At 41.7% G+C, this 14,715-nt stretch overlaps 1 protein-coding gene and 1 long non-coding RNA gene across 3 annotated transcripts; both read left to right on the top strand.

Annotated features, from left to right (window-relative positions):
• The first annotated feature begins 2,529 nt into the window (after window positions 1-2,529).
• On the top strand, window positions 2,530-6,764 carry LOC124677231. Of its 2 annotated transcripts, XR_006993992.1 has the most exons (4): window positions 2,530-3,037; window positions 3,242-3,541; window positions 5,230-5,298; window positions 5,824-6,764. It is a non-coding gene; the product is annotated as an uncharacterized LOC124677231 (long non-coding RNA). The 2 variants fall into 2 exon arrangements; XR_006993993.1 differs by lacking the exons at window positions 2,530-3,037; window positions 3,242-3,541 and adding an exon at window positions 3,623-5,110.
• A 2,065-nt stretch (window positions 6,765-8,829) lies between these two features.
• LOC124676923 (meiotic recombination protein DMC1 homolog B-like) lies at window positions 8,830-12,275 on the top strand. The gene is made up of 10 exons (XM_047212935.1): window positions 8,830-8,947; window positions 9,748-9,839; window positions 9,998-10,069; window positions 10,177-10,215; window positions 10,411-10,468; window positions 10,550-10,595; window positions 11,039-11,084; window positions 11,179-11,240; window positions 11,344-11,410; window positions 11,494-12,275. The coding sequence occupies exons 2-10, from the start codon at window positions 9,822-9,824 to the stop codon at window positions 11,668-11,670; spliced, it is 585 nt and encodes a 194-aa protein (XP_047068891.1). The 5' UTR covers window positions 8,830-8,947; window positions 9,748-9,821; the 3' UTR covers window positions 11,671-12,275.
• The last annotated feature ends 2,440 nt before the right edge of the window (window positions 12,276-14,715 follow it).

Raw genomic sequence — 14,715 nt, 5'->3', positions numbered from 1 at the left:
ATATACAAAATACATGCATATTTATACGTAAAGAAATAGTGTACGTAAAAAAGTGTACATACTACCTACAAAGTAGTATATATATACTCCCAAAATATTCTTATATACTTCATACTACATGTATATACTCTTCGGTATGATAGATACTACCTAGATTGTGTGAAACACACGTGGGAGTAACTACACCCGGGTGTAGCATGAATATGTCCTATATATATATATACTCTTCGGTATGATAGATACTACCTAGATTGTGTGAAACACACGTGGGAGTAACTACACCCGGGTTCCACGTGGGAGTAACTACACCCGGGTGTAGCATGAATATGTCCTATATATATATATAACCCGGGTGTAGTTACTCCCACGTGTGTTTCACACAATCTAGGTAGTATCTATCATACCGAAGAGTATATACATGTAGTATGAAGTATATAAGACTATTTTGGTAGTATATATACTACTTTGTAGGAAGTATGCAGATTTTTTTACGTAGATTCATTTTTTACGTATACATATGCATGTAATTTGGATATATAGTGCAAACTATGGGTTCACTTGTATTTTTTCACCAAACTTGGATTGGAGTATCTTAGATATAGTATACGAACATACTCAAACCGATAAAGTATCGTATATACTCCCGTATGGTAGTATATTAGATATGGGTGTAACTACACCCAGGGGTAGGAAGTATTTATCCTATATATATATATATATATATATATATATATATATATATATATATATATATATATATATATATACTAGTAAAAATGCCCGTGCGTTGCCACGGATTCTCAAATTTTAATTTTAAATGAACATATAATTCACAACTCACATGTAAAAATTCAAAAAAATGATAGTAGATTTCTAGGTAGATACATATAGTAGCAAAGTAGACAAAAAAAGACGTTCGAATGCTGGTTGGATCGTATCATAAAAGAACTTAACACATAGCCACAAGATACATGAACGCAATAACAAGACAATAGTATTGTGCATCTATGTGGTTCCAAGTCCTAGGTCATCTTGTTACTATTCCCCGAGAAGTTTCACACCTGTGTTCTGGGCCATCATAACTGTCAACTCAACAACCTCTCCTTTTAAATATTTTATTATCTCACAAAACTTAGATGCTGCAAACACATGTATAATTGAAGGAATACCTTTTTTCTTATTAGTCCAAACAACACTTTAATATTCATAAATATCCAACCCTTTCGTGCACGAGGCCATATGCCAAACAGAGGTCGTCCCAGCCTGGAAGCCGACACAGGCCAAACGGCAAAGATGCAGGTGGGTGGGACTTCACAGCAAGCCCGCCTCCTATCCCGCTCGGGAAACCAAAATATATCGCACTTTGCGCCGATGGGATTATGGATTTTCGAGCATTTATCATGTTTGTACCGTGATGCATGCGCTACATATAGGCTACCCAGAGCAAACGAGCAGCTGCATGCGTGATACTCTACCTAGAGCAAAACTATGAAGTCTAGCCCGTCACATCTAAGATTAGATGGGAGCGAGTCCCCCCGTACGGCCAAACCTATTCGCCGCTCAATGTGGTCCCGACCATCGGGGCCGCCTGAAGCGATGAGGCTCTGGGTTAGGACCATTAGCGAGGAGGGGGTTTTTGGTTCCTGGCGTTTTTCTATTGTTTCATGTTTGGGTTTTCTTCTGTTTTTTTTGCCTGGTTTCTTCGGTTTCTGCTAGTTTTTGTTTGTTTCAAACTTTTTAAAATTTGAACCTTTTTAGAGCCCTCCTCCGGACCCATCCCACCTGCATCGGGCTAGCCATCCTCACCCTCGACACCCAACTTCGACCATCTACAAGCACGAACGCATGAACCTTAGACCCCAACACGTGAACCCTAGCCACCGGCGAATGATGGCGGAGGACCTAGCGAAGACTAACCTGGAGAATACGGCCAATTCCCCTGCACCTTCTCATCAAATCACTCGGGGTGTGTTCCACCTCCACCTCCACCACCGGCGACACTGGCGCATGTTTCTCCGGTTGCCAATTGGCCGTGGCAGATACCGGACTTCGTCATGTCGACGGCGACGACAAGGAGTAGGCTAGGGCTTTTTGTTTTTATATTTTATATTTTCTTTTTATCACTATGTAAATTATGTTTAATGTTGAATTAATGCGAACCCAAGTCAGTTTCGACCATTTCAGGAGGAGACGTAAACGGACGATGGTGATGACTCAGCTGTCTGTAAGGGGTAGTTATAGGTGATTTTGGTGATGTGGAGGAAAGAGAATGAGGAGAGAGAGGGAGGTCATGTCGTAAGTTACTGGACGATGCAGCAGACTTCTTACGGACGGCTTACGAGACAGCATTTTTGTTGTTGTATGAAGGTTGTCTATAATTTACTCACATATGGTTATGGCTAAAAATAGATAGTTTACGAGATAGGCTAATCATGTAAACATCTATCATACATTGTCTATATATGATATGGAGTGTTATTATAGACACCACCTGTCTAGACCATTGTACATGCCCTCATTCAACTCTCTTCCACTCTCTATTCCCCATTCTATTGCTCGTCGACCATCTCTTGACCTTGTCTAACCACCGTCGGCGACATGGCTGTCCATTCCCCTACCTCCCCGCGGCTAGCCTCGACGATCGACTTATTCCTAGTTGCTGCCATATTCTCTTGCTGGCGGCACGGCCCCTTTCTTCTCCGCCGGTCGCATCAACCCCGTGACCCAGCGCTTGCCGTCAGCGGAGGCAGAGTGCCATTCGATGGCAGCATAGCGGCATGATCCTCCTCTCACTGGTCTCGGCGGCGAATTGGAGCAAGTTACGTCGGCTCCGACGGGCCCGAGCCGGCGCAGCTCCTCCGCGCCGCCATCTTCGGTGGGGATTGGTCGCCCGAGCCCCCGCGCACACGTAGCTCCTATGTGTCCGGCCAATCCGACTCCAAGGCGAACCCTCGCGGACAGCTGCACGCGGGGCGCCTCAAAGGTGGACGAGCAAGCGTGCGCGTCAACGAGGCAGCTGATTAGCTGATTCGGACAGGTATTGGTTCTTCCCATCTCTGTTTCACCTGATTCGGTGCATGCCTAGGCTAGGAATTTTTGCTGCACCTTCGATTTGGTTCAGAAGTAATGCCTCCTGCAGTGAATGGCACTTCAAATGTGCTAAATATTTTCTCGTTTGAATGGATAAGTCTGTCGGTAGCTGATCTGACTGAACAAACTGCTATTCTCTCGTTACATTCAGGTAGCTGCTAGCGCCCAAACACTTCCGCTTTCCACGCCGCAAGCCAGAAAAACAAGTAGCGCCGGGCGAGAGTTTTGCGCCTGACGCCTGGGATTGGAGGTTGCAATTGCTGATGGAGTGGGATTTTCACCCTGGCGTCGGCATATAAGCGCCGCGTTGTGGGTGCTCTAAGGTGTTGCTTGATTAGAGTCTGGTGGATATCACCTTTCACCTCCCAGATCACCGGCGCCCCTGGATAACTGCCTCCTCCCTGCATCTGATGCCTGCTGGTCTCCTCCTTGATATGCAGCGCCGGCCTGGGTGATTATTCTATCCAACCCATTGCAATATAATCGTACTGTTAATTTAACATTTGATCTGCACATGATATCATTATCTACATGGTCTCTTTGATGCAGAAACAGTAGATCGATATATTTGATTTCTTTGATTATATATGCTGAAAATATAGGAGGTTCTTTTGCATGCAAGATCTTCAAAAATATGTCAGACGCTATTTTGCATTGCCTTCCTGGTCAAAGTGCTTTGCCATGATGGAGAACTCTATTGGACCCTAGCTGTTAATTTTAAACATGTAGTACAGCCTTGTAGAGCTGCAAACAGCAAAAAAGAAATGACAATTACCCAAGATCAGATCAAAAGTGCCTGTGATGAAATAATATGCTCCTCTTAAAACTCGTGACTTGCAAGTTGCACCATATTAAAAATTTCTACTGCCTTTCTATGGATCTTCTTGAAGAAGCCCTTGTTAGTAGTCATTTTAGAATACAAAAATATATACAGCATGGCTAGAAAAAAAACGCATGTAACCTTTTTCCCTTTCCTGCTATTATGGAAATATACTTTCAACCAGAAATCTCCATAGATTTGTTGCATTAGCTACTAAGGTAATTCAAACCCTAGTTTCAGCATGTTAACAAACTAAAGAAAATTAACGTTACATATATAAGCCCTCTTGAAAAGTGAAAACTGGAAGAACGAACATCACTAACAATGGTTGTCTTTCAAGACTCAAAGTAGCAGAAATTTTGATGTTGATGATATCAAAAGCCTCTGAAATCTACAGGTACCATACATATAGAGAAATTATGATGCCAGTACTATTTTGTCATTGTAATACGTCTGAGATAAATTTATCCCAATCCAAATAGCCATTGTACCATTTCTCAGGAAAATTAAATTGATAAGCTAAAATTAAAAAAAAGTCCACTAAACTATTAGCATGGGCCTTATACTGGATCAAGTAGACATGAGAAATTTTAACTCGAACTTGCACTGAGCGGCAAGTGCATACTGCTACCCAACACCTACAGAGTGTGCATCTCCAGTTTTGGTATTGGGATTATTAGATCATGCTTCCAGTACAAAGAACTGCCATATTCCAACCCGTTTAATGTCAAACAATTTATTTCTGAACGAGAAAATAAAGCCCCTAGAGAGAAAGAGTAGTTACTATAATTTGATTTTCATCACTGATTTTGAACCTACCAGATTTTCATCACTGGTTTGAACCTATCAGATTTGGACCTTCAATCATTTGATTTCCATCTCTAGCATGTGCACAGTTCTACTTATATATTATGATATTACTATTTAATAACAAAGCCTGCAGGCAGATTTGGACTTTTCATCTCTAGCATGATTTGTCATATTTATGTTTTCTTTAATATGATTCTATCAATACTTAAAATGGTCTAGCTACCTTCAAACATTCAGCTTAAGGTGATCGAGGCTCACAAATAGTTTTGCTCTGCCACTGCTTAGATTATTGTTCAGAGTCTTCATTACTTACTAATATTCTGAATGGTATGTTTATGCTGCAAGTTGTTTGCAAATACTCAAATAGGGAGTTATATGCACACAGACTTGGTAAGTTTAGTCACTTTATATGCTATATCATTTCTTCTATTTCATATAAACGTTTGAACAAGCTCATCTTTGATTCCTAAGGTGGATTTGCAACTAATAGTGATGAAACTATTTATCAGGGTGTAGAGAATCCTTGCTGCTATATTCAGGTATGGAAAGACATGAAGCCAAACAGCAAATCAAAAAAGGTTAACGTTGTATCCCTTTTCTTCTTTGCCTTTCTAGCTGCACTATAGATTAGTATCCCTGAATATATTTGTCAGGGAACATGTGAGCTTCCTAATTTGTGAATATACACAAATATCGTCACTGCACATTCATTGCTAATGTGCTACGATATTTGAGCAACCATATTAATAAGTGTAGCATCAATGTTTCGGAGTAGTTATTCCGTTGGTTCCTAATTACTACTCCCTCTGATCGGAAAAGATCGACGCTCAGGGAAGGGAACGCTAGCATACAAAAGTTCCCTTTTGTGAAAAATTGCTCCACGGTCTGGTGCCATGAAAGTTCCTATTCTATAATCAGTCAAGCTTGATGTAAATTAGCTCATTATTACTTATTACTTTAAAGCTTGATATTAATTTCCATTTTTGGACATATGATTAGCAAGGTAGTTACTTCAAATTTTCCACAAAATGATCATTTTATCTTCATTTAAATGTGATTCCTAAGTTGGATTTGCAACTAATAGTGATGAAACGATTTATCAGGGTGTAGCAAATCCTTGCTGCTATATTTAGGTATGGAGAGACATGAACAAAACAGCAAATCAAAAAAGGTAAATGCTCCCCCACATGATTTTATGTTGACAGAGATAACAGTGTCCTGTGATGAATTAAAAAAAAAGGAGATGTTCACATTTCCAATCAGAAGTAACACGACTCGTGCTCATCAAGAGTGGAGATATGGCAAGACAATGTGGTATGTATTTCTCTGCCTAACTATATCTAGTGCCATGTCATGTCCATGTGAGGAACTAAAATAAGTACCAAGAGTGTAGGCTCAGGTGAGATAAGTAAATATGTGCTCAGATGCTAGAGGACTCACATTTCTGTCAGCTAGGATGGCGAATAAGAACTCGCATCCGAGTCACTTTTCGCGATCGTCATCCAACCATGGTTATACGTGTGCATGTCTTCAACAAATCTGAAATTAACATGCCTGAGAAATGAGAGGAACACATGTATCAGGAAAACTAACAAGTGGAAGCTTTGATGCAGTTATCATAAAAGAAGAAGTTGCAAGGGGGGATTCCAGGCGAAGCGAGGGTAGACCCTTGGTGCCATTATCCTCTTCGAGCAGGTGCGTCCGAGGCTAAGTTGTACTGGCATGGTAGTCCGTAGGTTGAAGATTGTTCTGGTAGTTCCGAGGCTTTTATGATTGCATCATGGGCACAATTCACGTCCTCATTTAATCTGGGTTGCGTTATTCCATTTATGTGGAGATTACATACCTTTGCAGCGTGATTACATACCTTTGCTGATACCTGCCTGATTTATGTAGAGATCTAAAGCTTGATTCCTGGAGAGTGATTTCTGGCGCGGGATTTACATACATTTGCAGCGTGATTACATACCTTTGCTGATACCTGCCTGATTTATGTAGAGATCTAAAGCTTGATTCCTGGAGAGTGATTTCTGGCGCGGGATTTCTGGCCCATTTTGGCGCGTGGGTCCAGGTGGACGACGGCGAACGACCAAAAGGACGACGAAAGTAGGGGAGAAGGGGGAACACGTTCCTTCTTTTTAAGTAGTAGAGATATATATAGAGAGAGAGAGAGAGAGAGAGAGAGAAAAGCTTTTCTACTTTGTGTCTCCATGGAGGTGGCAATCATCACTCTTGAGGTTGCTTTGAGATTCGTTTTGGTGCCAAGTGCCTCTTCCCCCAACATATGTTTCTTGTGTTTAGATGTGGCTTTGGGTATTTCCTCTTTGGGATGGGTTAGGTCCACACCATGACAACTTTACAGACCTAGGCCTGCCCCCCTAGTAGCTCTCTACCCGAGAAATTTTGTGGTGCAGCCTCGTTTGCCGATCCGGTAAGTGCCATTGTTGCATAAGGTGTTGCACTCTTTTTCACAATCCCGTTTCATAGCTGGAGAGTTCCCCATGTTTCCCGTTCCCCCCGTTTTGCTTTCGAAGTATATAGATGAGACGTGTGCATGATTTTTCTTTCAACTTTTTGCATGTTGTTTCATCCAAAAAAAGGTGCGCGTAGATATATCAGACAGATTGTGGTTGAGTAGCTAATGACATTCAAAAATTACCATGTTTGTTATTGACCCAAAACTAGATGAAATTCAACAGTACAAAGCTTTAGCGCAAACGAAAAAACACTGCATATGGTTGTGAATTAAAAATATTTTTACCTTAGTATATCTGTCCGGATTTATCTCGTATTTGTCTGTTGTCAAAAGATGCAAAAAATGGATGTCGTGTGTGCAAATTCCATGCGTTTTGGTAAGAAGAATGAAGCTAATATTCTTTCTAGGATATACTTTCTAATGCAAATGATGTGATGAGACGTATCAGTATCATTTCCCATCTCCATCTGATAAAAAACTTTCCATAGTTAGACAAACACTATGGAGGGCAACGGGGGGTCTGAATAGAGAACGATATAAAAAAGTAAGGTCTGGGTCATATCGAGAGAAACTTGATTCCCATAAGTACGAATGGTGACTATATGAAATTGGATTTGTTTTGCATTGGTATCTTCAACTGAATTCTCAATGGAAGAGTCATGTGTCTATTCAACAAAAACGTCAACAAAGCATGATGAAATTGAATTGATTGAGAAGAGCGACCATACGCTTAGAGGTTGATGTAGATAGTATAATAAACATAATGTCAACAAGCCAACGACTTGTTTTAGGACGGTAGTGTTTTGAAAATAAAGAAACAAATGAACTTTTTACAAAATATATATTGATCCATGGTTAAAAAATAATAGAAGGATGGGCTTTTCCATTCTATTGTCCCAGTGCACACCCATCTCAGGTTTTGCAAACCATCCATGTGATCATTTTTGTGATGTAGCCACCTAGCAGTAGACCTGGTATTTCGTTTTTTTGCTGTCACAGAGCTTTGCAGCGTTCCTTTCTGCATCGAGCTCCAGCTGTATCAGAGTGCAGACAGGGAAATTCGGGTATGAAACCCAGTAGCTCCGGAGCCCTACATCTGCAACCGGTTTTGCTAGGTGTTTGCTTGCAGTAGAGGATAATTGATGTATGCCTAGTCACTTTCAAAGGCTATGAAGTCAGACCTGACACTACACCACGTCCCTAGATTGCCGGCACTTCTGTGCAGGCGTTTTTTCAAATCGCCGCTAAAAGTTTGTTTGACCGGCATATTTTCGGTTAGTGCCGCTAATGGTGGTCTAATCCGCGGCAATATAACAAACTGCCGCTAATGTTTGGCTAATCCACGGCAATCTGCCAAAATGCCGCTAATTTTGGGCTTTTCCGCCGCATCTGCAAAAGGTGCCGTAATTATTTTCCAAAGGAGTGTACTACGTTTTACGTAAATCCCGTCGTGAAATTTCTTTTATGCAGTGTAGTCCCCCCACCTCTCGCACGAAATCGCCTCCAGTTGGTCCCCGTCTCCCCCTTACCCGCCGCCTTCGCCAGTCCCCGCCGCCGCCGGTCCCCGCCGCCTTCGCCAGTCCCCGCCGCGTTCCGGTGCTCGTGCCTAACACCTTCTCCCCCGACGCAGGCGCGCGCGCGGCCGGGAAGGATGGCGCCGTCCAAGCAGTACGACGAGGGCGGGCAGCTCCAGCTCATGTAGGCCGACCGCGTCGAGGAGGAGGAGGAGTGCTTCGAGTCCATCGACAAGCGTACGTTCGCCGCCTCCCCTACCCCTCTCCTCTCCATCCCCCACCCCAAATCCCGTCTCCGATGCTGCATTTACTTGCCTGTTCGCGTGCGCGCGTGCCTCGCGCGCTTGTGGTTGTACAAGCTCAGTAATGCGCTCCGGTTGCTTCATCCTCTAACTTCGCGCGTTTAGATCGCGATTTCGTGCTGTTTCGAGGCGAATCTGACGCGGGCTTGGCCTCCGTACGTGCTTCGTTTTGCTGTGTGCAGCGCGTGGTCTGTGCTGCGTTAGGTTTTCCCCCCAATTTCGTGCGCTCGGGGCTAATCTAGCGCGCTGTGGTAGCCTAATTTTGTGCGGATTTGCTGACCTCCCGAATTTGTTTCGCTGCATCGGCTAGTTGGTAGTAGTAATCGGTGGATGGTGCCGTTTTTTCTCATCGAGTTCGTCAGAATGTAGCCCCATTTCGGGCTCCTATGCGTTTAATCCGACTTACTGACCACTGATCTGTGGAACCCTTTCGAATTTCGTAACTATAGCTAGTTCAATCGCGTGTGTTCTTCGTGGATATTGGAACTAATTATGGATGTGTTTTCCTGCGCTTCGAGGCGTATGGTTTATGCCTGTGTTCAGCTGTTCCACAATTACTGATGTCTTGTCTACCGCGAGTTTTAGTAACTTTCAGCGCTGGTTTGGGTGTAATGCCTGCTTCTCCTTTGTTTCCGCGATCCAGTTAGCCCTCTTCATGCACTTTCTCCACTGCCATGAATTTGAATCCTGAGAGACCTTCCTAGTAAGGCTGCAACTAATCGCTCGTCCAAACAGTGATCACGCAGGGCATAAACGCAGGAGACGTGAAGAAGCTGCAGGATGCGGGGATCTACACTTGCAATGGCCTGATGATGCATACCAAGAAGGTCCCAATCTGACAGCCTAAAATCTGCATGCCTTCTCCCTAGATATTTTGGTTGCATACTGAAGTTAATACCTGGTGCATGACACATGTTTGCTTTCAGTTGTTCCATCTCTTCAGCACATGGCTGATATTGTCTCTACATATGTATTCATCTCGCAGAGCCTTACAGGGATCAAGGGCCTGTCTGAAGCAAAGGTTGATAAGATCTGTGAGGCTGCTGAAAAACTTCTGGTATGATTCAGTTATTCCGTTTGCATTGAATTCTGGTTCTGAAACTTCTGTGCCATCAGTTTTGTGTGATACAGTCTTCTGAAATCTGTATGCAATTTGGTTTTCAGACTCAGGGTTTCATGACAGGAAGTGATCTCCTTATCAAGGTAAGGATGCAGCCATGCAGGAGCTAAGCTACTGATGATGGATGAGCATACAGTTTAGGGCTGTTTTGTCAGTAGTGCTACTATACTAATCTGACTATAGATAATAGTTTGTTTCGTGATTGTGCTTGAGTGCTTTCATTACTGGACGTGTAGATGTGCTTTAGGCTGTTTGATTTACTTTTGCTTATTTTGAAGCGGAAGTCTGTTGTTCGGATTACCACTGGGAGCCAAGCGCTTGATGAGCTGCTTGGAGGTAACATATGTCGTCCTTGGTTCTGTTCTGGTTATTTTGATGTTCTGCTCTAACCTGTTCACATATTTCCATAATTTGAAGGAGGGATTGAAACACTCTGTATCACAGAGGCATTTGGAGAGTTCCGGTGAGTGAATGTTCCAGTTACCTTTTTTTCCTGAATTTTTTGTGCGGAGCACCTATTAGTTGTATCATTGAAATGTATGATGTGTGGCCATAGTCTGCAATAGATGTATCTATTCCTAGCAGTTTTCTCAGTACATATTGGTAATAGTCTGACAAGCTTCTAGCGGTATTTATGGCAGTGCATACATCAATTCCTAAGTATGCTTCATGTGCTTTTAACATTGTATACGTGTCACTTGTTACATGCCAAAATTCAAACATATCACATCAATAATATTATCACTATTTTCGCGATGCAAGACTAATATCATGCAATACACACATGCTCTTATTACTTAATGTGGAACAGTTGTAATGCTGACTTCAGAGCCCATTTGTTACTCAATTTCTCAATTCAGTCCCAACTTTCTGACATTGATCTCCATATATTATTTGGTCTTGCAGGTCAGGAAAGACCCAGTTGGCTCATACTCTTTGTGTCTCCACTCAGGTAAATTTCCTGCATTGGAGTATGTCAATGGAACCTTACTAGTATTACAATAGGAGCGTTTTCTAACTTCCACTGTTTAACAAATGAACCACAGCTTCCACTCCACATGCATGGTGGGAATGGGAAGGTTGCCTACATTGACACTGAGGGAACATTGTATCCTTTAAATTTCCTGAGCAATAACTCTAGCTGATTTGTTCAGTGAATTTACTTACATTCCTGTATTTCTCCAAACTGTTTCCCTTAATGGAGTTTTCAGCCGCCCTGAGCGCATCGTGCCAATTGCTGAGAGATTTGGGATGGATGCCAATGCTGTTCTTGACAATGTATGGCTCGTGTTATCTCTTTTAATCCATTTAAGAACGAGTAGATCAAGACCTTTGTTTGATCCTGGTTGTTTCTGGTACAGATCATATATGCTCGCGCATACACCTATGAGCACCAGTACAACTTGCTCCTGGGCCTTGCTGCCAAGATGGCTGAAGAGCCTTTCAGGCTTCTGGTAGGCATAACCTTACTGCAAAATTCTTTAAGCCATTATGTTCAGTTTTGGACTATTACCTGTGTAGAACCAGCTGATATTTAGTTGCTGCAAATGATTTTTTGTGTACTGTAATAGAATTTGCTGTAATATCTTTCCTGTAATGAAATGATTATGCCTCAAAATCACTTGATGTTTGTTGAGTTGGTGCTTCCGGAGGACTAGAAGCACCACAAGCTAAAACATGAGGCCCAATAAACAGGGTCATCGAGTACCGACCACTGGTTTTTACTATAAATATCTATACTTTCTATTTTGTATACCAAGGTACCTATGTACTTGATAAATTTAATGTGTTACTACTTACTAGTTGCTGCAATTTGATTTTATTTTCGCAATGGGTAAGAAACATTGCTACTTTTTCATGTTTGGTCTGTGTCTGTTTATTCTAGATATGATGGTACATTGGAGGAACAAGCAGCGAATCGGGAACAGATGAGGAAAATTGAGAACCCTGTTGGAGTAAGGTGGAAGCCAGTTAGATGAACCTTGTTGTGTATTTTATCTAATGGTTTCAAACCATGTTGTTCATGATGTGGAGATGGACCCTATTGGTCATGTAAATTAGATGCCTTGATTGTGAACCCTTGAATGTTTCAGAATGTTGGTTTGAGACCTAGACTGCTTGGAAATATTGGTTTTAAACATTCTTTGACTTATTGAGTTTGATGTATGCTTGACTGCTAGATTGCTTGAATGTTTGCAGGCAGTATAGCAACTTAAAAAATGCCTAAGAAAATATTCAGCGGCACCAGAATTAGAAACCTGAAAAAGTAATCGGAGGCATCCTCTAAAAGTGTCATCAAAAAGTTTGGATGGCATTTCTGGAAAAGTGCCGGCAAAGAGATTTTACGGCATCTTAGGAAAAGTGCCAGCAAAAAGATTCCGCGGCATCTTCAAAAAGTGCCGGCAAAAAGATTTCACGGCATAGACCAAAAGTGCCGGCAAAACTCTTAACAGGCACAAACTAAATTGCCTGAAATAGCTATTACTGGCATCCGTCTTTGTGCCTTAACATACATACGACGGCATTTCTCGAAAAATGCCGGCAAAGACCTACCTCGACTGGAATAAATGTAGCACTTTTTTTTATGCCTTTAAAAAACTTTACCGGCACTTTTGGTGTCTTTGCCGGCACTTTTTTGTGCCGGCAATCTGGGTACATGATGTAGTGTGATGCGCGCACACAGGCTACGCCGTCAGGTCCCTGGTTTCCCGTCAGGCTTCAAACCGGTATGTCTCTCGTTAACTTTCCTAAAGTCTTCTCTGAAAACTTTCCATGGCACACTGATCACGCTTCATTTTTTATTTTCACCCATAGCTGGCAGGTGCAGGTTTTCCGCAGAGACCGTGTTGAATGTATTTTGAGATGATTGACTTTGTAAGTTAATGTGATTTTGTTGTGCTTGCTTGTTGATGAAAGTAGGTTTCCCTAGCAAGTGTAAATAGGAAAAAAGAATAATGTTAGTACATCAGTTTTTTCTCTCAATTTGAATACATAAACTAGTTCCCTAACATAGTTTCCATAAATATACCAAAGGCATTTTTGGAGCATACCTTTGTTCTAATTTCTAATCCTTTATAGGTTATGGAGGCTCATGGGTAAAAGAATTTTCGAAGTATATTTCTTTGTTTTTAAGTTTTCCCATATGCTATATGCTCTCTTACAGCCGTTAAGTATACTAGATTTACATGTGGCTCCTCTAAAGTCAGTGTACAGAACCATTTATGGAGAGGATGTGACCGACTTACCAGTTGGTGTGAGATAATGAGTTCACTGGTAGCATAAATTGTTCAGAGCACATGATCATGTGTTTAACAAGTTCTATTCGTTTTCCTGCTTAGGTTGACCATGTACTTGTACTTCGAGTTATAAAAAAGTTCTCCTCAAGTTGTAAGCATATAACTGCGAAGGCACCGTTTTGATCTATGCCTAGAACCATGTGTCGAACACACAGGCACCGTTTTAATCTATGCTTAGAACCATTTGTCAAACACACATGCACCCATTGTTGGTCTTTTATACAACGCTCATTGTTGAAAATTATTTTTATTGAATATTTTGCATCGTGGTTTTTAAATGTTTACTAAAAACATTCAAAACTAATACATGTTGAAAAATATTATATAGCTAGAAGAGAATACTTTTGGCTCTAAAAAGATAATTTTGAGTCATCGAATTTATGCTAGCAGCTAGCCTTTCCCTTCTGATTACAAATTACAAATTTAATAAACAGGACGTGGCCGGTTTCCCTTGTTTTTTAGTTTATTAGCTCCTAAGTGTTTTATTTTTCACACCGAAATACAATACTATCAATATCACATTCTTACCTTTTCGATTATTTTCGCAGTTTTTTTCTATAAATGCTACAAATGGAACTACTGATGCATTTCATGTCACCACTATAGGTGAGACATCACAGAAATACGTTACTCTTAATATATTTCACGTGCACCGTTAGATATGCATGGAGCACCCTTCATGCCAATGAATAGGCTCTTTTTTGTTTACCGTAAGGCACTGTTTGTTCAGAATTAATATTGTTTCCTGATCATGGTTTGGTCTCTAAGAATTTGTCTTGATGGATTGGTCTCTAAGAATTTTTCTCTAGAGAGGGGTGAGTTCTTTGTCTTGATGGATTTTTGTCTCTACCGAATTTCTTTATAGGATCTGACATTCATCTCAGCTTGCTGATTATCTTACCTACAAATGGTTTGAGTGGATTCTAATTGACTATACCTATAAATCTTGTCTGAAAGTTCAGTTATCCTGACGCATTCATCTTTCAGTTATACTGACAGTTAATAGGTTCGGCGGAGGGCGCGCTCGAGGATAAGTCTCCATGGCGTCAACCATGGCGGGCATGTGCCCCACGAACGCGGTGTAAGAAAGCCAAGGGAGAGAGGGGGAGCTCACTGTGCAGGCGGCGGAGGGCGAGCTCGTTGTTGGGGATGGGAATCGTGGATAGAACCTCTTTTCTCTCCGTGTAGAACCGTTGTTTTCTTTTCTCACGCACCTTTCGCTAAGGCGTGTGGCTCTTTTTTATAAACTAGTAAATTTGCCCGTGCGTTGCACCGGGAAAAACAAAT

The sequence above is a fragment of the Lolium rigidum genome, chromosome 7, assembly GCF_022539505.1.
Source record: "Lolium rigidum isolate FL_2022 chromosome 7, APGP_CSIRO_Lrig_0.1, whole genome shotgun sequence".
Taxonomy (NCBI): Eukaryota; Viridiplantae; Streptophyta; class Magnoliopsida; order Poales; family Poaceae; genus Lolium; species Lolium rigidum.
Note: the sequence above shows the minus strand (reverse complement) of the source record. Positions and strands in the feature narration are given on the sequence as shown.